Here is a 21,738-nt window from a genome sequence, read left to right as displayed (position 1 = left end):
TCTTCCTCTCTGCAACTCCATTCTGCTCAGGAGTATAGGGGGCAGTGAGCTGGTGAATTATACCTTATTTTTGAAAAACTCTGAATCTTTTATTTAAAAACTCTCCACCACGATCAGTTCTAAGAATTTTAGACGTTTTCCTATTGGTTCTCATTTGTTCAATAAATTCTTTAAATTTGTCGTAGGCCAAATCCTTTGATGCAATGAAAAATATTGTACAATAACGGCTGTGATCATCAATCAGAGTTAAAAAATAACGATTCCCCAGGGGTTGTATTTGCAGGGGGGCAGCATAAGTCGCAATGTACCATCTAAAATTTCATCCGATCTAGATTCCGAGCCTTTGGAAAGGGTGCTCGTGTAAGCTTTGCTCTCAAGCAAACCTCACAATCAAACAAACAAGCACATTTCTTTATGCTCACACCTCGAATAAGCTCTTTAGTAACGGTTGAGCTAATTGCTTGATGACTTCTGTGGCCAAAACGACGATGCCAAATATGAATACAGTCACTCTTACATTTCGATATCATATTTGCTTTGTAAGACTGATTCAGCACAAACAAATTGTTCCTTAAAGTAGCTTTCGCAAGAACATGTCCGCCCAGAGAAATTGAACAACCATTTCTGTCAAAAAACACCTTAAAAACCTTCAGCAGTTAGTTTCCGAACTGACAGTCAACTCCCGTCCAGCTCTGGTATGAATAGTACATTTGAACACGAATTTCCTTGCCTTCACAAATATCTTGCAGTCACCACAAACCAGTCACCTTCAAAATTGTACCATCTGCCAAATACACCATTCATCACTTGCTTATAATTTTGTCAAAATATGTCTCCTCACTACACATATGACAAGTGCCAGCGAATCAATAAACCAATCGCCATTTGCTTTTACATTTGTGATACCAAAACAAACATTTTTATTGCCATTTAACACTTATTGGCCCGATTGTCGTTGGCTTTTGTTGTTTTCGCAGATTTTTGTTTGTACAATCCTTTTTCATATGGCCGGCTTTCCACATGAAAAACATTTTGGCACAAACTTTCTTCTGCACTTTAAAAGCAGCCTCAGTTTGATGTTCACCTGACAGTTTCCTGAACTCCTGTAGCAACTTCTCCTTCACCAAATCGAGCGTCAGATCTTCTCCGAACGCATTTCTAATGATGAAATTAGGTGGTTGTAATCATCCGGCAAAGGGCCCGCAAAAATGCAACAGCTTGTGTTCTTCCATCTTCTCACCCAAATCACGCAAACGGTCCACAATTGATAAAAATTCATGATGTGGTCTTCCATACTTTGACCACTAACCAGCCTCTTCGACGACATTTGGCGAAGCAGACTAACTTTGTGGTTATGTTTGACTTCTCGTGATGCTTCTTCAAGGCGTCCCAGAAAGCTTTCGCCGTCTTCAGTTGCTTTATGAGTATTTTCTGTGATTCCTCCACAGCCAACCCAATAGCAGCCCTTGCCTTCCCATCACGAATCAACCACTTTTCATCCGGCTCCTCAGGCAGATTACCAACACAACATCCCACAATTCCCTCTCCAGCAGCAGCAACTCCATGTTAAATTTCCAGACATGGTAATTAGATTGACAATTTGGGAAATAATGTGTACGATGCAGCCATGATTTTATCAATTTACTTCCAATAAAAAAAAAAAAACGATTTTAATTACGCCGAATGTAGGCCCATAACCTGTTGTTGAGATCAGTTTATTAAAGTAATGAGGAAAAGAAATGTGTATGTACATATAATGGCGTATGACACAATTTCCAAAGTTGTAGACATTTGCATAAACATTAAGTGTCCTCACAGTTAATTACAATGTTGATTTGAGTGTTTATATAAATTAACTATTAACAATTTTCCCTTCGTGATATCGAAAAAAAATTGCAAAACTAGTAGTCTTGCTGTTTTTGGAACAACAAACTGCTATCGATAACATTGTCCCACGATACGTTAGCCACTAATTGCGACTCGTGCATATTGCCCCAAATTTCAGTCACAATAGAAGCGAATCAAATTATCCAGTACGAAATTGTTTCGGTTACAAGTTAATAAGTGAAAAATTCTTTTTCTGTTGTAGTGAAATTAAATTATTAATTTTGTTTGGTGCAAACTCAGGTGTGTGGAAACAGAACGCAAGATAACACAACTGTATGTATGTAGGTACATAATGTATTTTTGCTTTTATTATTTTACGCTTCTATGTTTGTTGGTTTTGTTTTTTTATGTATCATTATTATTATTATTAACTTTAGTTACTTTTGAACACAAGAGTATAAATTGTAAGCGATAATAAAAAAATATATTACATTTGCTATCCGGAATCCGGCGATAGTAAATTTGATTTATTGATTGTAGGAGCATTACTTTGGTCATCCATACTTTGGAGATTATGTGCGGAGTTTACCTGGGGTAGACAGACAGAATGGTACATGATTGAGCATGTCTTTGTGGCAGGGAAACATGTGGTTTGACTTACGGGACTAATGGGTGTTATTACAATAGCAGTACGTGTGGTCGGTGCAGTAAGGCCGTGTCCTCAGTTGTCTCGTCGCCGTCCACATCGGCATCAGCGTCGACAATGGCATCACTGTCGATTTCCCAAGACGGATGGTATTCGTCAAATTCCTCTTCGCATTGAGTTCCTCTTCTTCGACATCTTCATACTCATCGATTAGGATAACTGTAATGGAAGAGGATGTGCTTAAAGTTTGAATGAAATTCCAGGCATTGGTTCGAAGGCCTTACTTGAACTTTCAGGTCGTTGCTGGCTCGGGCTAGATCCGAGCGATTGTGACTCTGTTGTTGGTATCGATATGGATACTTCATCCACTTGACACACCTTATCATAAGGTTGTGATATTGATCTGGAAGGAGAAATAAGGAATGTACCTTTTAATGACCAATTACCGTAGAATCTCAACGATTTTAGTTATTCAACCTTCGAATCATCATCGCGGTTCTACTGTATAGATATTTATGAATAATTTTTTACCTTAACGTACCCGCTTCTTCGATCTACTTTCTATTTCGGCTATGAAGCCATCACTACCACGTTGTTTGTAAACAGATATCGGCCTAGGGTCGACCGACAGAGGATATGAACTGTTTTGGGAAGACTGTTGAGGGAAAGTGGTTTATTGGATCTGGCAGATATATTCATGGCTACATACATACCTTTGTGTATTCAGGTTCAGTGGTCCCTTGTTGTGCCTGCGACGACGTCGATGATGATGCTTGATCCAGTGCCATTGCCGCCAACGCCGCCGTTGATGTAGTAGCATCTGCCATCTTGGCTGAACGATTTATCCATTTCATTGCTTTTCTTATTTGTATTTACAATACCACTTTGACTATTTTCGATGATATTATGGAGGTGATTATTATTGTTGGAATGTTTTGAGACCTGAGGAGTAGGGGGAAGTGTTTGAAACCGTGACGGTCCTCCATGTAAGGCTTTAATTAAAATATCTAATTTTCTCTTCAATATCGGCAACCTGTAAATCGTAGAAGTTCTAATTTCGGATTGCTGCACACATTTGATTTGCTTGTTTGTTACCTGTCTTTCGACTTTGACCACTCTTGAAGCTAAGCTAATTTTCGAAGCATAAGCGTCTTTTGATTTAGATCCTTGCTTTCCCAATATTTGATCAAGCCTATTTGAGAGTAGATAGCGGAAAAAGTTAGGAGATAAGTGTCATCAACGGAATAGGTTCGAAGCTGATTGGCCTACCTGGCGTGAACATTTTTTACACGACCCAGTAAGTCGACATGTCCTGCGGCATACTGTTCCATGACATCTTTAACGTCGTATGGTTTAAGGGCTTCTTTGAACTTACGACGGGCCACAAAATACTTAAGCTGCGGAAGAGAAACCGAAAGATTGTTCATTTATAACGTTGTCGTGTATACAGCGGTAGAATTTTTGGTACATACCTTTCTAATAAAACGTATGGCAGTCTTGTGCTTATTTGTCAATTGAGTGCAGCGTGGCTCATCATCTTCGTCTACAGGGGTCGTGTCAGACAATGACCGCAAACAGAAACGAATAGAAAAACAAGGAGTTTTATTAGCTTTGAATGCAACCAGAACGTCGGACAGAAATTCTCAAACTACAAAAGTACATTTCAATTTACAAAAATCTAAATACAGAATTTTGGCCACGATGATGACGCCCTTAGTGGATTGTATTACTGCAAGCATAATGGAATACATCATCATCACCATCGGAACAAAATCAACAGTTTGGATCGATCTACGCTTGAACAGCCGTGCTTTAGGTGCTGCCAGAATATGTCGGTTCTACGTCTACTAGCTACAATATACAGACATCTAAGGTGCATGCGATAGACAGATTGTGGGATATGGTGTGTTGGTCGGAAGGAGCTACGATCTGAACAATTCAAGTGGTCAACCCCTGGGTGAGTGGAGTGTTCGGGGTGTTTGCGGTTGTACTGTGTGTGCAGTTGAGAGGGCGGCGACAGAGAGAAAGAGCGAGCGAGGTATGTGGTGATAGATGCAGTGTCGGTGAGATATTTCTTGGATTAGTGTCATTTAAGGAATTTTTAGGTCATTCGACTAATGGTATGTTACAGAAGCGGACGAATCAAAGTCAAAAACAACATATTTTCATATTGGAAAGGAGGGTATTGGAGTTTGGGTTGGCACGACTTTAGTTAGTTTGGAAAAAAAAACACACTGAAAAGAGACGAGAGCTTTATTGAACATCGGTACATTGCTACATTTTATTTTACATGGGTTATGAGACAACGATCCAATCCTTCGAGCTTTGTTTCCCAAGACTGATGAGCCAGACTGAAGAATACAAAGACAATGCTTTTCCCATTTCGAATTTCATTGACAATGGGCGGGAGAGGGAGGGCCAACAATCTGTGAGTGCAATCAGTGATCATGTTTGGTTTGAAGATTTCAATTCAAATCAAATTACAATTCGAAAACTTGGCAAAGCATCGAATCCATAAATTTCCAGCGTTGGCTCATTGCACGACTCAAAGGATTCACTCGAAGCCCTCGGAGACAGTGAATGTGACTTTAGCATTTGCACTTGACTTTTGTCCTGGTCTTAGGGTGTTCTACAAATAAGCACTACAAGGGATTGTACGCACTTCCTTCGCAGGTGAATCGTGTGGCATTGTGGTTTTGGCTGTTTTGTCGCCCATCATTGTGACTGTATGTAGGCTTTGTGTTCTTCGTATAAGGCACGTTCAGTTGGTTCACCGTTCCCATTGCAATTGGCATTTTGCCGGCCCAGAGAGAAATTCGAGCCGAACAGCTCCCCCTGTAGGAGTCCGCAAAGCACTATGGGTATGGAAGTTACATTGCTGAGTATCATTTTATTCTTGTTGTTACAGTCGGCATGGCTAGGCTCTGCCCTATCACAGTTGTCGCTGACTGAGGCACTGTCGGCATCGCGGCCCGGTCCCTTGAATTGACTTAGCTGAATGGCTTCGGTGGGATTTTTACTATCTAAATTGCTCAGCGAGACCCAACTGTGCCTTCTGCGATTTTGTCCAGCAATCGGGGGCTCAACCCTGCCAATGGTATACACAAAATGTGAATGTATTATTTTAGATATTTATGGCAATTGAATGTGGTTTTTATTTAGCACCTACGGACTCCGAATCTGAAAAGGAACTTTCTCTCGACTTGAATCTAACAACGACGTACACAATAGAACCGCTTCGTTCTTCTCCATTTCATATTTTTGTTCAACGTTGTGTCCTCGTCCCAGTGGCATTACTTTGTAACGGTTCATACTATTTGTCATGGTATATATATATGGTAGTATGTCGTATTTATATTAGAATATGGAAGAACTGATCGCATTTTATCGTACCACAACTGTCGTACGACTTCTACATATTACATTCTCGGAATACAACACTTATACAACAACATCCAATGACAAACATCGGTTCAAAAGAGACGTGCAAGACTTACCATCCGAATTCTTTTTCAACAAAGTGGTATCTGCGACCGAGTCTTCGCTGAAACTCGCATTCAACGACCGTCCATTTTGGTACCACTTCTGAAAGCGCAACAATAAATCGTTTTGTTGACAAGAAAAGACCAAAGGAAAACTTTTCGTTTAAATTGTTTCTTTTTATAAATGCTCTCTGTTAAAAACGGTTATTGTTAATCGTTTTGTTTCACAAATTAAAAAAAAAATATATATTCAGAGTAGGTTTGGTTGGTGGTAGTTGATATTAGTTGTTGCTAGGTAATGTAGTTTGTAATGGCTTAAAAATGTCCATTGTGGTAAATGTGGTTCGTTGGTCGGTTCGTAGCACAAATGTGAGCACAGAGATAAATCAAGAGATATTGAAAACAATAAAAACGGAAAATAAAGAGTATTTAACTTTTAAATAGTAAACTAATAATTATGATACGTATGCATGTATGTAGAGATACCATTGTTCGCCTGGGCCAGACGTATAAAGAAAACTTAGTTGAAATGTCTAATTCATTCTGATTATTTGCTTTGGATTCAATTTAATCTTCAGGTAGTTTGATCGTACTTTTATTTTGTACGTAGAAGGAACTGCAACAAAATGAAACCCGAAGCTTTTTGAAATATCAGGGATGAGGTAAATAATCTATACAAGTCTTTATTATGTTTATGCACTTGGTGGTTACTGGCAAGATTTATCAATGGTCACGATAGAGCAGAACAATGGTAGGACAAGGCTGTTGAAAAATCATTTCACCGTGGCTGCCTATCTTCGTGCATTTCACAGCTGGTTATGGATACTTTTGTCCGATTTCAAGATTTTTTGTTTGATTTTAGGCTATTTTCATATAAAGTATGGGAATTCCTACACCTGCAATACACTGTAGAAGTGAATGTTGGACACATCATTGAATATGTCGTCCTACAAAACTATACCTCTGCGTAACACTTCTAGTTTGATTGAATGCAAATATAAATGTTGTATTTTAAATAAAATAAAAGAAAATGAATCTCACGTTTAAAATGCCATGCTTCCTCTCTCGCTAGATAAGGATAATAAGAATAACATTCAACATTAACTTGTTCTAAAACACAGGTGGGTGGGAGTAATCTTTAAATAACGCAGTCAGGATAACATACGAGTATTTTGCAGTAGAAGTACATCGAGCTTGCTTTACATCCGAGCAGTTTGGGCAATCGGTCTTAAAGATAACATTGTGTTGACATTGAAAGATGTAGGTAAATACTTGGATTGTGACTCTCAAGGAATAAATAGCAAGAAACAGTAACATCTGATTGGATTAAAATAGTTTAAATGGATTATATATATTTATAAGGAGAGAGACAGAGAGAGTAAGAGAGAATCGTATATATATGTGGATTGTATATTGAAATCAACATTTACTTGTGAAAATCGGTGTGTGAGAGAAATAGAAGAGTAACAATATAATAAAGTATGTGATACAATATCAAAGAAAGGTTTCGGTATGGAATATTGTCTTTGTATTTACGGAAAACAGTAAGAGATTCAGGATAAGGCTAAACAACTTACTTTCGATGTCGAACCAACGTCCCCTTCCTTCAGAGGCGCAGCTCTATGGATTTAATTTGAATCTGTTAAACAAGTTTGGTCAAGAGAGTGCTTAAATCGATTTACAAACAGAGTGTATTGTGTCGTTCATGCAGAGTCCCTAAGCGCGGTAATCCTGGTTTAAGTGGCTCTCTTGTGTGACATCGTATTCGAAATACACATCTATACTGTTGGCATCCCGAACTCAAAGGTAATTGAAATAACTGAATATGTATATAGAAACACAGTATAATATTTACAAGTATATAATGTCTCCAAGGTCTTGATCCTGCATTTCCAACTCACTTCAAAGGATCAATTGCATCAATCATGCGATCGTGACCGATTGGATTGCCACGAATGTCGATTTTACAATAGGGAGTTCGGATTTTGAAATGAGTTCTGTCAAAACCAAGACTTTGGACATAGTTCTGTTGGTGGTGTTGTTGTAGAAAAGTGGGAGTTATTCATTTGTTTGTAGTTATATCTTTGCTTAGTTCAAAAATAATATGGAGCTCCCTACAGCCCGTGTGTTTGGTGACTTATGTACAGACGCGGTGCTCGGACAACCTTATCACAACAGACATCATCTGATGGTTGTTTGTGTTAAGTTGCCGCTTGGCATTCAGCACGTCAAAAGCTAGCCAGCGAGGCGACAAGCTTGCTGCGATGTACACAACGGGGTGTAGGACGCATCTAATGTCGGTTAGAATTATTAAAAAATTGTTGTTGTTCTTTTAACTTTGGGTAAAATTGAAGCGTAAAATAAGGGAAGAAAGTAAGCGAGATTGAAAATAACATGCACGTACGCTAAATATGAAAAAGCCCGCAGGTTGGGCTGGACTACTCACCAAGGTTCTCCACAGATTGGTTCAACTCGCGTAGGTTGCGGGTGTAGCGGGAAACTCGATTGGTGGCCACTGCTGTCTTGACGCTGAGACTGTCTCCGCCGGGCGATTGGGTAGATGTGGGTGGCTTGTGTCGTCTGATGGTTGGAAGGCGGGCCACGAATGATGCATTGTGCTTAAAACTAGATGAGGCTCGTCTGCGGGTGTGGTGTGTTGACAAAAAATGGCGTAAACAGATGGAGTTTGAAAATGATTACAATTAGTATGGTAATGTTTACAGTTGTAAAACAGGCAACTAATTCTACAGTTGGCGGCTTCCCGATCTGTCTGCGAGGGAAGCCATCAACTTCAGGGCGGCTGTGTAACCTTCACTGATAAGTTGTAATGCAAAGTCGGGCATGTTTCAAGCGATACTTCTAAAGTTTGTTTGTATTTTTTTTTCGGAAAGTAAAACTAAAATACATTTTTAACCCAAGATTGTAGTGGATCATAGAGTTGATAGAAACGTTAAACCTTAGACCAATCGCCACTGTCACATGCTTTAGCACACATCAAATAAATTTCCTTGTGTACCCAGCGAGACATTTTGCACTGCGACAGCCGAACTAGTTTAAGGATTAATACGGTGATGCCATGGTCGTAAGCCATGTTTTCTACATTTTACTGAGGAATGTAGATTCATGGAATATTATTTACACTCTTTGAGAGGTCCAAGCGTCTATACTATGCAGATCAGGCAAAGTATTTTCCTGATGGATGTTCTATCGAAACACGAACGTTTTACATGCGACTATGCACTTCATTGACAACCACTATTACACAACACGGGCAAAGAGTTTTGCAATAAATGTATTTATCGGAAGATACGTGGGTCCACAGATAATTTGTATGATCGTTTTGGTACCCGGCAGCAGTCTGTTATGCTCCGACTTTTATGCATTATAGAAGACATTCGTTACCAAAGATTTCATGGGCAGGCACATATAGTTCAGGGGGAGACACATAAGCACCACTCCAACCTCGGCACCATGGCATGTCAGCAGGTCTGGCAAAATAATACGTGGCAAGATCGACTCAATTCCTACGTGGCTCTGATATGGTACGGTGCCAAGTATGACATGCTGCGTATGAGTCTCCTCCATTTTTAGATTGGAAAATTGATTCTGCATAAACCGGTGCGACACAAGGCATAATTATAAAGTGTGTGTGTGTGTGGGAGGGGGATTTGTTTGTTTGTTTGTTTGTGAGAATGGTTTGGTTTGAAAAATTCGCGGTGCATTTGGGTGGTGGCTCTTTGAATATTTCTGCAAGTAGCACAACAAAGCCGAAACAGTAGTGGTGAAATTTTGAAAAGGAAATTTAAATAATTTGAAACTGTTCTGTTTTTAGCGTTGGACGTTCGACGGCATATTGTCGCATCAATTGGACTAAAAGCTGGCGTATTTATGCAATAGAATATGTATAAAGAAAGTTACGAAAGGTGAAGGCGAGATCTTAGAGAAAAGATAGTACTGGCGAAAGGTGTGGTTGTGAGTTTGAGATGCATTCGTTGCTGTTAGTTAGTTTACCTAGATTCAATTAAACTCTTAAACAGTCTATCCCAATACTCAGAACTGAAAAAATCGAGAAACCAAAAGACATAAGAAATGATTAATTTTTGTCATTGCAAATCAAAAGAGAGCTGAATTCGACTGATTTGGTTTTAGATAATCGATCGATGATACAGAACCCATCCATGCATTAATGAAAACACTCGCACACTGACCAGAACAAACAGACACAACTCGCTTAGTCAATTGGTAACAGGAGGCAGGAGGAGAATGGGCTAGATGGATTAGATTCGAGGTTCGGATGACAATGTGATTTAGACCCCATGCATACATTTTCAGTGTGAATCGAATTGGAAATGGGCCACCTCCCACATCTGGAATCTGCAGAGTATTTCCCGCTTGAGTACAGGGTTGGAATTCGGTGTTTAAGATTAATTCCTTTTGCCTCAATTAGATACTCTGGCAGGAGTATTTTCCATTGCAATTGCGGACGGGCGACGTAACATGTCATCTGGGCCAGTTGCATCGCTGTCCGCAGCTCAAATACTCCGGCAAGAGTATCTAATGCCCTCCGCGCAACTTGTTCAAAAGCAGCAGAGAGCCTTAACGAAATTCAAAGAACATAAGAAAGTGGCCGAAAGAGTTCAATTCAAGTTACAAAAAAGATTGACAAAGCTATAGCGTGAGAAAAAAGATTGGAGGAGTCCCTAACATACCTGGTGCTGTCACAAACACATCATCCAATGATTGATTGAACGCTTCGTTTGACTTATTGGATCGATTGTTCTGTAATTCAATCTCTGAATGCTTCGATCGAGTGATCGATTGGGCGAATGACTGATTAGTAATCACAACGATTGTTCATTGTATGTAGGTATGTATGTTTGTATGTAGGTATGTATATAGTGTGTTCGTATGGATCGAGAATAGGATAAACGATGATACTTACGAGGCTGGTGGACTGGGCAACGCCACCTGGTGTATCTTCCAAGTGGCCACAGATGATGAGTGTTCGTCGGCTGCATAGCAGCGCCACAAGGCCTGTATTAGCGAGGCAGCTGGTTGACGCCGGCGTATCATGTGTTTTTGTCTTTGTTGCTGTTGGACCTTTAAGGCAAATCCGCTGCCCAGAATGCCCTGCAATGGAAAATGAAATTTGTCGTCACTCACATTCTCATTGACTACTAAGCCGGTGGATAATTCTTACCGCTGGCAGAGCGAAAAATGATATGCCCAGGAGAGCGCAAAACGAGGCTATGAGTTTGCCTTGCCACGTTTCTGGAACCATGTCACCATAACCCACCGTACACAATGTGATCTAAGGATAAGATGTAATCAGATCAAGTTCATCGAACGTTTGCAGCCACATTCGGCAAAGCGATTCACTTACCACACCCCACCATAGAGCTTGTGCAAAATTATTGAACTTGTCATTGACATCTTTCTCCATCAAATACACCAGGAACGATGCGAAAATAAGGCCTAGGAATCCAATGTACATTGTGGTTATAAGTTCCTGCGGACGAAATTCAAACACACAATTAGAATCATTCGCGTCGGGATAGTGGGCCATATACTCACTTGTCTGTGTGCGTATACGACACTGCCCAGGAGTTTCCAGGTACCGCCACGACGGTCCATGCGTACCATTCGCAAGATTTGGAAAAAGCGTAATCCCCTTAGGGCACTCGTGGCAAACACTTGGCCCGATGTGCCCATGCCTAATACAACTACGGAAGCAACTATAGTAATAATATCTGAAAGAAATGCGAACATTGACCACACGAATGACGACACGTTGTGACGACTCAGCTCAGCACTGACATACCTATAATACAAAATGGTCGTTTTACGAATTTCAGACGACCCACACATCCTTGGTATCGCGAGCGACAGCCGGATGACCACAGCCTGAAATGTTTGCAAAGGAAAAAGAGGTGAAGAGATTAAATAGTTTTTTTAGTTTTCAGAATCCAAATTTAGGGGGACCCCATATATGTTTTCCTCTGTTCATCGATTCTCGCTCATAACCGAGAAAAAAGAGAAACAGCGTTGCATCCAATAAGGGAGGAAAACCGTTGTCTAGCATCGCACGTTGATTGGGTTTAAAACTCGTTGGTAGGGGTCTTCGTAAATTCTGTCATGTCTTGCTCGGACATTTTATTTTGATTGAATTCCCATCTATTTATAAGCAAATATAAAGCAACTATTCAAAGCATGTAGCTTAGTTATTAAACGTTGTTGAGAGAAGCAGTTTTTAAATAATTTAAATAATTGTTAAATAATTCATTTCATTTTGTTTTGAGGTGGCACACCAGATCTTTTTTGTAAAGCAATTTGTAGTGGTGTGGAAACATCTCAAGAATGGTTTTATGATTTCATTTTAATTAACGCCAGCAAAGTAGACAAGTTGTAATGAGATACCATGCCTAACTGAAAACGTCCAAACTGAAACCAAACGAGAATCTGGCTGATATATTTGTTAGCACATACATATACCAAACATACGAAACAACTGCAAGTTATAACATTTTTATGATTCGATAAAGAAACCCTCCAAATTATTCTGTGGTCTGTATGTGTATGCTATTTTTGGTCACAAAGATAAAATTCAATTTGGCACAAGCCATAAAGTGCCCGAATTTTTATGCACTTCAACGTAGACTTTCTGCCAAAGCCAACATCGTACCAAAGAAATGTCAGGCAACTGAGGGTAAAGTTTCGCGGAGCCCACCACGAAATATTACAAATCTTGAAGAAACCTCTAAATTCCGAAAATCTATATCGAAAAAACATACATTAGATTTATGCTGCCCCAAGGACGTATATGAAATCAATCTATAAGCACAGGTCTATATAGTACGTATTTCAGTCGGAATATGGTAAATAAAGTAAAATACTTGTTGGGCTCCACACATTTTTATCGATTTTTTTTGACTTTAACTACAAAACAGGTTTTGGGATTTTGACTTAAACACTTTAGTTTCTCACGAACTGAAAAGTTTGTGGGGTATGGAATTGTGAAATAGGACATTGTGCCATTTGAATTCACAATTTCTGTTACCATTTGTCTGAAAATATCGAACCGTAAAATAAGATCCTGAGCGGCAACAAAACGAAAAGTGAGCGAGTACCGCTATAATTTTTTGGGATTACGATAATTCCCGAAATCATTGCTCCGAGTCACACACGCTAAAATTAATCATTTTATTTTACATTGGAGGTGAGATTTTTTTTTGCCAAGGATGCATATGTACAATCGAGCGGACGGACGGATACAGAAGACGATCAATGTCCTACCAGGTCGCAAAAAGTTCAGCAGAAAAGCTTACTAGAAACAATTAGGGCGAAACTTCTTGAAATTTGATTTCATAGTAGTTCTGTCGATGTTGGAATTTTCTTCCATAAAGTTGATCAAATTGAAGAAAAGTTCTTGTTTGCACTATTGACACTCTTACTAACTATGCGAATCGCTTCTCCATTTATCGCTTTTATTTTGAATTCAGGTATTTGTTTTTTAAAAGATTTTACCCATTTGTTTTTGAATGAAACCGATGAATATGATTTAAGACCCCTTATACACTGGACTTTGTGCGCCGATGAGGCCGGTTTTAATCACGGTCGTGTTAAAGCGGCCGACCGTTTGCGTTCTTTAGATATTCCAAGACGTCATTCCGCAATTCCCCAATTAGTAGGTAATTAAAGTTCCGAGCTAATTTATTGTTAAATAAATAGAACACAAGTTGTTTTTTGGAGCCATGTGTTAATCAAGCTTGCCGCATGCCCCCTTATTCCCCGCATTGGTTCTAATGACGCACAAATACTGAACAAATATAACCTCCGCAGACACAGTCTTTATCTAAGATTTCTCCTCTTATTTTTACGTGTCTGTTTCGTTTCATTTTTGATTTTTATTGGACCTGAGTTATTTACCAACCACTCCCCAGCTAGTCGGTTGATATTAGTTGGGACGATCCTTCATTCTAATTGACGCTAGGTGTGTAACTCCGTCAAGCCTTTAATAGACTGTTTAATTCATGGGTTTCTTTGGGGATTAACATTTGCATTTTCTTGGACACAACTAAACTGATGTTGAAATTGTTCTGAATCGTTTCGTTCGTTTCGGACACTATTCAAGGTGACCTTTTCAAACATATCCATGTAGTCTCCAAAATGGGCGTTCATCACTCAATCGTGTATCAATTGGTCTACTTACCGTAAAAAAAATTCCATTGTGAACCAAATGACAACTAGTATTTCCATCCTAAATAATATATACAAAGCGTCCTCCTCGTATTCTTTTATGGTCGAGAATACGCTCAACGCCAGGCAGGTAAAGACCATGAGGAATCTGCAAAAATTGGAGAAATAAATAATAAGTATTATCAGATGGTGCCTCGAAGGTGGTTACTTACACCATCACGTGGTAGAGAACGGCCGGTAGACCCCTGGGCCTTTCCAGGAAATTATAAACGCGACTCTGAAGTCGCCTGTACCGGACATCGCGGCGGTTGCCGCGATTGTAGTTTATAGGCTTCCCCAGTAGCGACATTCGCGGTTGAGCTAAACGATCCGGCGGCGGAGGTGAAATGAGCTTACATGACCTGAAACGAGAGGGGTGGCGGAAACACGGACATTATAATGGACCACTTTTGCTCTGTTGTGTATCGGTGTGACTCGTTGATGATCTTGCCTTAACCTAAACTTCTTCTGATAGAAGATTATGGGATCGTTGTCGGGATCCATGGTGGGACAACACGAATGTGACCTAAGATTGGCTCAATCAATTAAACAAGTGCTCCAATGCTGTTCTGGCAAAAACGTCTTGCACATTTGAACCACAAATCAACACTCACCGCAGCCGTTGACATTGGGGCGATTAAAAATGAAAACTTTTGATTTTCGTCGCAGTTTCGGCCGACGCTTTCGTTGGCTTCTCTGTCGTCTGTTGTCGTCGACGTTGTAGTCGTCTTCGCCACTTTAAGGTGACAAGCCAAGTCTATCAGTGCGTTGCGATCCATCCAGGCCGATAGCCCACCCGCCTTCACAAAGACCCATACACAAACACATATACGCACATACGTCTAGAGTGACGTACTTTTATGACAGAACTCTGCTAAGAAGGCGATCGACATCTTCTCGAAACAAACATCGTCATTGTTTTGCTTTTCTATGGAAGTCCCCGCAGCGTCAGCCACTTCCAAAATCTGTCAGCGTCAAAGGTACTAATTAACCACCGCGACGGGCAATAAACGAGCGATCTCATGCAAATGCATGTCCAGCTAAAATTAATAGCTTTACTGGCGATCGTCATCGCAATCCCAGTCGCATTTTTGGCTAGATGATACGTATATCGGTAGGTAGATACGCTTGTAGTACTCGGTACACAATCGGACATAAAGATAAGGATAAGTGGCGAGAAGCGTCTGATTTCTCCTCGCACTGGCCGAACAGCCAGCTAGCAAACGGAATGAGCTAACGGTTGGAATGAATGAAGACAAGAGTAATCATTCATTTGGCAGTTTAGTCACGATTGCCATCGAAGGTACGTTCACAGGTATGCGTGCGTGTGTGTGTCGATCGCTTATTGGCATTTTCAACTGGCATGGTTTAAATGGCTGAGTATTGTCGACAGCCGACTGCCATGGCGTGGATGGTCGCTTTGCATTCCCAGCAACGTTCCGTTACTGTGTCAAGTGCATGGGCCATTTTGGTGGTAAAAATCGGCCACAAGGCAGGCGTTGAAATAATTGGCCCAAAACGAAAAAGAGTAATTTGCAAAGTCTGCTCAATAAGTGATCGTAATTTTTATATCGTCCACCATACTTTTGGGGGTAGACTAAGTTTGTTGTCAAAAATCATTTCAGCGGAATGAAGTGAGATGATAACATTTTACTCGAATGTATTACAGTATGGAGAATTTTTGGTATTCGGAAAGGACCATAGGCATAGCTCATATATAACAATACCGCCCGATTTAAGGTATTTTTGAGGGTATATGTCCAACATTTTTGCAGAGAACTGTTCATATTGGTCCACATTGTGGTCTATATCCTATTTAACCGTACCTTCCGATATTCGGTATTTGGATGATTAATTGATCTCAATTGCCATATTTTGTGTTCGAAAGAGAGCTGTCCATAAAGGTCCGCATTTTCGTACAGCCTCCATATTTTAGTTATTTCCAATAGAATTTTTGGAAATTTGGTAAATAAAGTATGTAGCAAAATGACAGGTTTACGTATTTTCATTATATGTTAGCCATCTGTTCATTTTTAGACAAATTTTCAGTGGTGTTACTTTCCAAATATAGAAGGGTATTAAAAGATCGGCCTGGTCGAACTTAGCTGTCATTTATTCCAGAACATCAACAATGGGATTGAACCAGATAATTTTGAAATAACAAGACAACAACTGTGGCATCTCAAATAGCGCCCTTCACCCGGGTGCAAAAAGTTTAGAGCAGGGAGAATCTCCTCAGACAGATCATGATAATCTTATCTTTTTTAAATATAACATGCAAATTAAAACACTTATTTTAAACCCATGGACCACATCATATCTTTTGCAAATGTAATCTTTAATTTATTCATTAGGCGGTCAAATAGTTGACAGAGGCCAAATTCTGGCATTCGATATCGAAATAGATTGATAAAAATGAAAATTTTAGTAGAAACAACTTGTGTTGAACCAAAAACATATAATATACAAAGACATATAATATAATAAGATGGGACTTTACATTGTTACCTTTCTTCAATAGATGGCGTTGGTAGTGGAAAAATATGTTATGTCACGATATCGTGACATAGCATTATGTTATATTTTAACAGAGCTGACGCTTTTTAAGGGTTGTTGTTGATTTTATCGATTCAATGTACAAGGAAATGCTCTGGAATAGATTTTTGAGAGCATATCTATCATACCTGATATTTTTTTCCGCGTATTTCCGTCATTTTTCGACGCTATCGGAATAACATATTTTTCTAAAATTTCCAATGCATTTCTGTTATGTCGCCTGCCATCTGTTACCTGATTGAAGAATTAAAGCCCATATGCATTTTGTCCAATCTTTATAGTTTTATGTCTTTGTAATATAATAATAATTGTCATTTTTCATCAATAGATGGCGTTGGTAGTAGAAAAATATGTTATGTCACGATATCGTTATAATTTAACAGAGCTGACACTTTTTAAGGGTTGATGTCGATTTTATCGATTCAATGTACAAGGAAATGCTCTGGAATAGATTTTTGAGAGCATGTCTATCATACCTGATATTTTTTTCCTCGCCAATTTTCGGCGATATCGGAATAACGTATTTTTCTAAAATTTCCAATGCATTTCTGTTATGTCGCCTGCCATCTATTACCTGATGGAAAAATTAAAGCCCATATGCATTTTGTCCAGTCTTTATAGTTTTATGTCTTTGGTTGAACTCTAACATTCGATTCGATAAATCTAAAAATGGCATATTGAAATTAATTTCGATGTAGACATTTATCGATATCAGATGAGGGAATGTGGTCTGTTCTAGTTTTTTTTTTGTGAGAATTCTCAGTCAAATCTCAGGGGGTAATAATAAAATGTTCGATTTCCTCTAAACTATCGCCTAAAGTTGCAGCGTGACGATGACAGATATTTGGGTATGGTGCACGAATTGCAATTCGTGACAAGTCATATATGTTTTGACAGTCATTGTTTTCCGGCAATACACGTTGTTGGTTACTATGCCATGGCCAGAGGCTGTCACCACAATAATGATATGTTTGTGTATTTTATGGTTTATATTTTTTTGTTGGCCTGAGATGACAGTCCCTGGGTCGAGTTGAAAGTCGGCCATCCTGATCGTACACCCAAAAGTAGTGTTTTTCATTATATACTCTGCATGTCACAATCTAAATCGTATATTGAGACTAGAATTATAACTCCGCAGTCCAGAGATTCTTGCCATGGAGAAAAAATACCGAACAACAATGCCGGACATTAATCTTATATTATGTGTTTTTTGCTTTTTGTTTTAACAAGGCTTTCGTTTCAACACTGAGCTATTATTGACTACCCTAATATAAGTTCGAGTATTTGTACAAGTATCGGGTTAAGTAAATTGTTTGATGTGCCTATCCCACAGAGGGCACCTAAATTCATTTGTGTGTATGTATGTGGACACATGTCATTGCATAATTAGCACTGTGCGTTGTTTAGCATTCTTGGATCTCCATAAATTGCTTGAATTGCTTTGTAAGTTGAATAATTGACAGAGTCTCCAAAATTGTGTTTGCAACTTAAAACGGATTATAAGAAAGTAATCAAATATTAAAACTATTTAATGGTTTTGAAAAAAAAAACTTTGGGCATTCATTCGTTCGTTTCTTTTTTTTTAACTCAGTGAAAGTTGTTAGTTTCTTATCTAACATTGGAATTCTTTTTCATTTAATCATAAAACATTGTCGAACTGTTTATTTATTTCAAGCATTTGTCGTAGATAATAGTTATAGGGTCTCTCGATTTGTCATTGTCACTCCCTGAATGTTTTGGGAGGGGACGGCGTATCAAAGCAAAGTTAAATAAAGCGCAAGTTAATACTTCTGGCAGGCAAGGCGGATGTGGGTCCGTGAGTGGATGAATGTATTAGGATGTTTGTATTTTGAATCGATTTAATTGATATCCGGAATTATGGACCAAGGAAATGACATTGTTGCAGAGTTAGCCGCTAATTACAATATTTTCTAATTGGACCCAATTTCTGGCAATGAACGGACCGAGGTCGGATGGGACCGTCTACACGATGATATTCTTTATCACTTTTGTTATTTCGTAGGGACTTTGTTTAGAGCGAATGCGAAATCGAAGGCACCATCTACAGGTTGAGATGAAAAAACTGCAACTAACTTCAGACTGCTGTCATTTTTAAGCCACTCGTAGTACAGCTGTTAAAATTAGTCTATTAAAATTATTATATACAAAAGCATTTTGGTGAGAATTTTCCAAAAAAAAGTTATTCCTAATGGAATTCCAACGTGATAGTAAGATTTCCTTATATTTGGCTGGAAAACCACAAGTGGCTATCGTTAGAGCACTCCAGCATTTAAATGTGAATAAATCTTTTGTGTCTCGTACCTTAGCTCGTTACCATGATACTGTTAATGTAGCCCGACGTCAAGGAAGTAAACGGAAGAAAACAGCAACATCAGCCCGCGCCGCAGTGGCCGAAAAATGGCTCGTGAGCTAAACGTATCACAATATTCCATTCGGCAAATGTTGAAAAATGAGCTCGGAGTAAAGCCATTGAAATTCCGAAAAGTGCAAGAACTTACACTGCAACAGAAAGAAAATAGGCTCAACAGAGCTAAAGAGTTGCTTCGCTTGGCCGAAAGTGGTGAACTGCCGAATTTGGTTTTCTCCGTCAACGATGAGAAAACATTCGTTTTCCAGCAGTTTGTAAACTAACAAAATGACCGTATTTACTTGCCAAAGAGGTCAGCTGAAAATGTGCACCTTCGGTTGGCCACCAGAACTCAAGCGCCGGCCACGGTGATAGTGTGGGCCGCCATAATAGCCGAGCGGAGAGCGGCTCGTATTAATCGACCGTGGCATCAGAATAAATGCCGAATATTATTGCGAAAATATTCTGGGGTGTGTTAAAGCAAACATTTTAGCCGTAGATCTTGGACATTCCAAAAGGACTCAGCTCCATCGCACTCAACACGCGCCAACCAAGAATGGTTACAAATTGAGGTTCCTCGCTTAATTTCAGCGCACAATAGCCACCAAAATCTTCGGATACCAATCCATTGGACTATTGTGTCTGGAGTATTTTGGAAAGCAAGGTTGGCACTAAAAAATACGAAAGTGTCGATCAAGTCAACCAAGCGCTTCGCCGGGAATGGGCCAAAATACCGCAGATCAACATTCGGGTAGCGTGTGACGGTTTCATTGGCCGTTTGAAGGCCATAATTCGTGCTAAAGGTGACCAATTCGAACAAATCTAAACTTATTCAAAATTTGATGCTATTTCCGACATTTTTTGCTTTCACTCAAAAAAATGTAAAAATTATGGTGTTTGACTTTGTTGCAGTTTTTTATCTCACCCTGTATATAACGTATGTATTTGCAGTGAGGAAATTTAATTCATATTTCAAGTACTTTTCCGGCTGTAAAAGAAAGTTGGTGGAAATCGACGCTAGCGTACTGTTTAGTGCAATAATGTCTTAAATATAATTATATGTGAGGTACTATGTGTTTGATTGGGCCAACAAGTTTGTAACAGCTCGAAATGTTAGCTGTAGCACACCCATCACCATTTCCCTCACAATTGGAGAACAAACCTTCATATTTAATATTAGTAGAAATGGAATACATCTTAAGAGATTCGTTCATTCCAGCCAGAAGTGTAACAAGTCGACAGAAACTACCCCAAATTATTGTGATGTAGGGTACCACATAGTCCGTCTATAATAGCCATAGAGTTGACTTCCATCTGCAGAAGTCAATTCTTCTTTCGTTATTCAAAAGCAAACTAAACATACAGCTAAGCCTACTCGAATGCAGGAAATGATCACCGAACTTCGGTCAGATGGCCTCAAATTTACTAGGAACATACAACTAAATACTAGCATTGTCTGACAAACTTAGGAAATAAATTTTGCGACTTACGTTTCCTTCGGTTTGATGGCTATTTCCACGTCATTTGCCATGGGTGGCCGCAAGTCGCAGCTCTAAATTACAAAAAAGTGTAGAACATTTAATAAAGAGTGACGATGTTTACATTTAAACTTGAACTAACTAACTGACTACAGTTCGGCTGCAAAGTGATAGTGGCAATGGACTTAGACTTTTTCACCTGCGAATCGATGATGATCATGCCAGCGCCTGTCAGACTACCACAAATGCTTTGTTCGGATGTGTGAAAATCAATAACCAGTAGATATTAGCGTGTGAACAAAACAAAACACAAAAAGGAAAACAAACAAAGGCGAATATGAAGTGCTTGAATTCATAAATCTGCCACTCGGTTCCGAAATATCTTGACTGGCCACAATGTGGCCGGTGTTTTCCCTAAACACAATTTACATTTCACACAACAACAAGTATCCGAGTCGTGGGGGTTGGAATCTGGCTGGGTTTCTCATATTGATATTGATATAGAGAGCCGCATCGAAATTCATGGGGCGTATACCTAACCTCACCGCCAATTTAATCAATTAGGCCATGTTGTCCAACTGGGCCGGTTAGTTTTATTTGTTTAATTTATAATTAAACAAATACCACCCTCCTCCCACACATACATACACACACGTAGCTATAGACGAGACTTTTTTATATGCTTCATTGTGCTTTAAATATTTAAAAAACACACACACAATCACAATCTTTAGGGGAAATCGGCGAATGCATGTTTTGCTACTGCATAGCTTTTTTCGCTTTGTCGAATTGCTAAAGCAAGAACAACCGTTTCAAAACACATAAAAACGAAACGCAGCGTTGCAACAATTGAATATGTTTTCAAGCACGCTACCGCGATGCCACCTGTGCACCGGCACGGCAGTGTCGGTTCCACGGATTTGGTGACATATATTCTTAATAGATTTTAATAACCTAGAAAACATTTGGGAGCAATGTGAGCTGAGCCGTCCATTAATGGGTAATGTAAACAAAATACCTTCTGCATTCCAAGTGGGTTTGGAGAGAATGGATACGTTTTTTTTTTATTTAATTACAAAGCAAACGAAATTATTTTCCTCGTCACCAAACCGAAAGCTGTTATGGGCTCTTGACGAAGATGGCAGA

At 39.3% G+C, this 21,738-nt stretch overlaps 1 protein-coding gene and 1 long non-coding RNA gene across 2 annotated transcripts in view; both read right to left on the bottom strand.

The window, feature by feature from the left end:
• Positions 1-2,163: 2,163 nt before the first annotated feature.
• Positions 2,164-2,898, bottom strand: LOC131806584 (uncharacterized). The gene is made up of 3 exons (XR_009344096.1): positions 2,758-2,898; positions 2,489-2,692; positions 2,164-2,416 (listed from the first exon to the last, which is right to left on the bottom strand). It is a non-coding gene; the product is annotated as an uncharacterized LOC131806584 (long non-coding RNA).
• A 112-nt stretch (positions 2,899-3,010) lies between these two features.
• Positions 3,011-21,738, bottom strand: part of LOC131806583 (potassium voltage-gated channel subfamily KQT member 5) — a 38,964-nt gene continuing 20,236 nt past the window's right edge. The window contains 15 exon segments of the mRNA XM_059130860.1: positions 3,011-3,128; positions 3,187-3,487; positions 3,489-3,506; positions 3,569-3,665; positions 3,743-3,870; positions 3,946-4,016; positions 8,402-8,595; positions 10,898-11,085; positions 11,156-11,266; positions 11,339-11,464; positions 11,530-11,705; positions 11,777-11,859; positions 14,165-14,299; positions 14,364-14,552; positions 20,605-20,666. Coding sequence (XP_058986843.1) covers positions 3,203-3,487; positions 3,489-3,506; positions 3,569-3,665; positions 3,743-3,870; positions 3,946-4,016; positions 8,402-8,595; positions 10,898-11,085; positions 11,156-11,266; positions 11,339-11,464; positions 11,530-11,705; positions 11,777-11,859; positions 14,165-14,299; positions 14,364-14,552; positions 20,605-20,666 — 1,863 coding nt within the window. The 3' untranslated portion in view covers positions 3,011-3,128; positions 3,187-3,202.

Source organism: Musca domestica, unplaced genomic scaffold (genome assembly GCF_030504385.1).
Source record: "Musca domestica strain aabys unplaced genomic scaffold, Musca_domestica.polishedcontigs.V.1.1 8, whole genome shotgun sequence".
NCBI classification, from domain to species: Eukaryota; Metazoa; Arthropoda; class Insecta; order Diptera; family Muscidae; genus Musca; species Musca domestica.
Note: the sequence above shows the minus strand (reverse complement) of the source record. Positions and strands in the feature narration are given on the sequence as shown.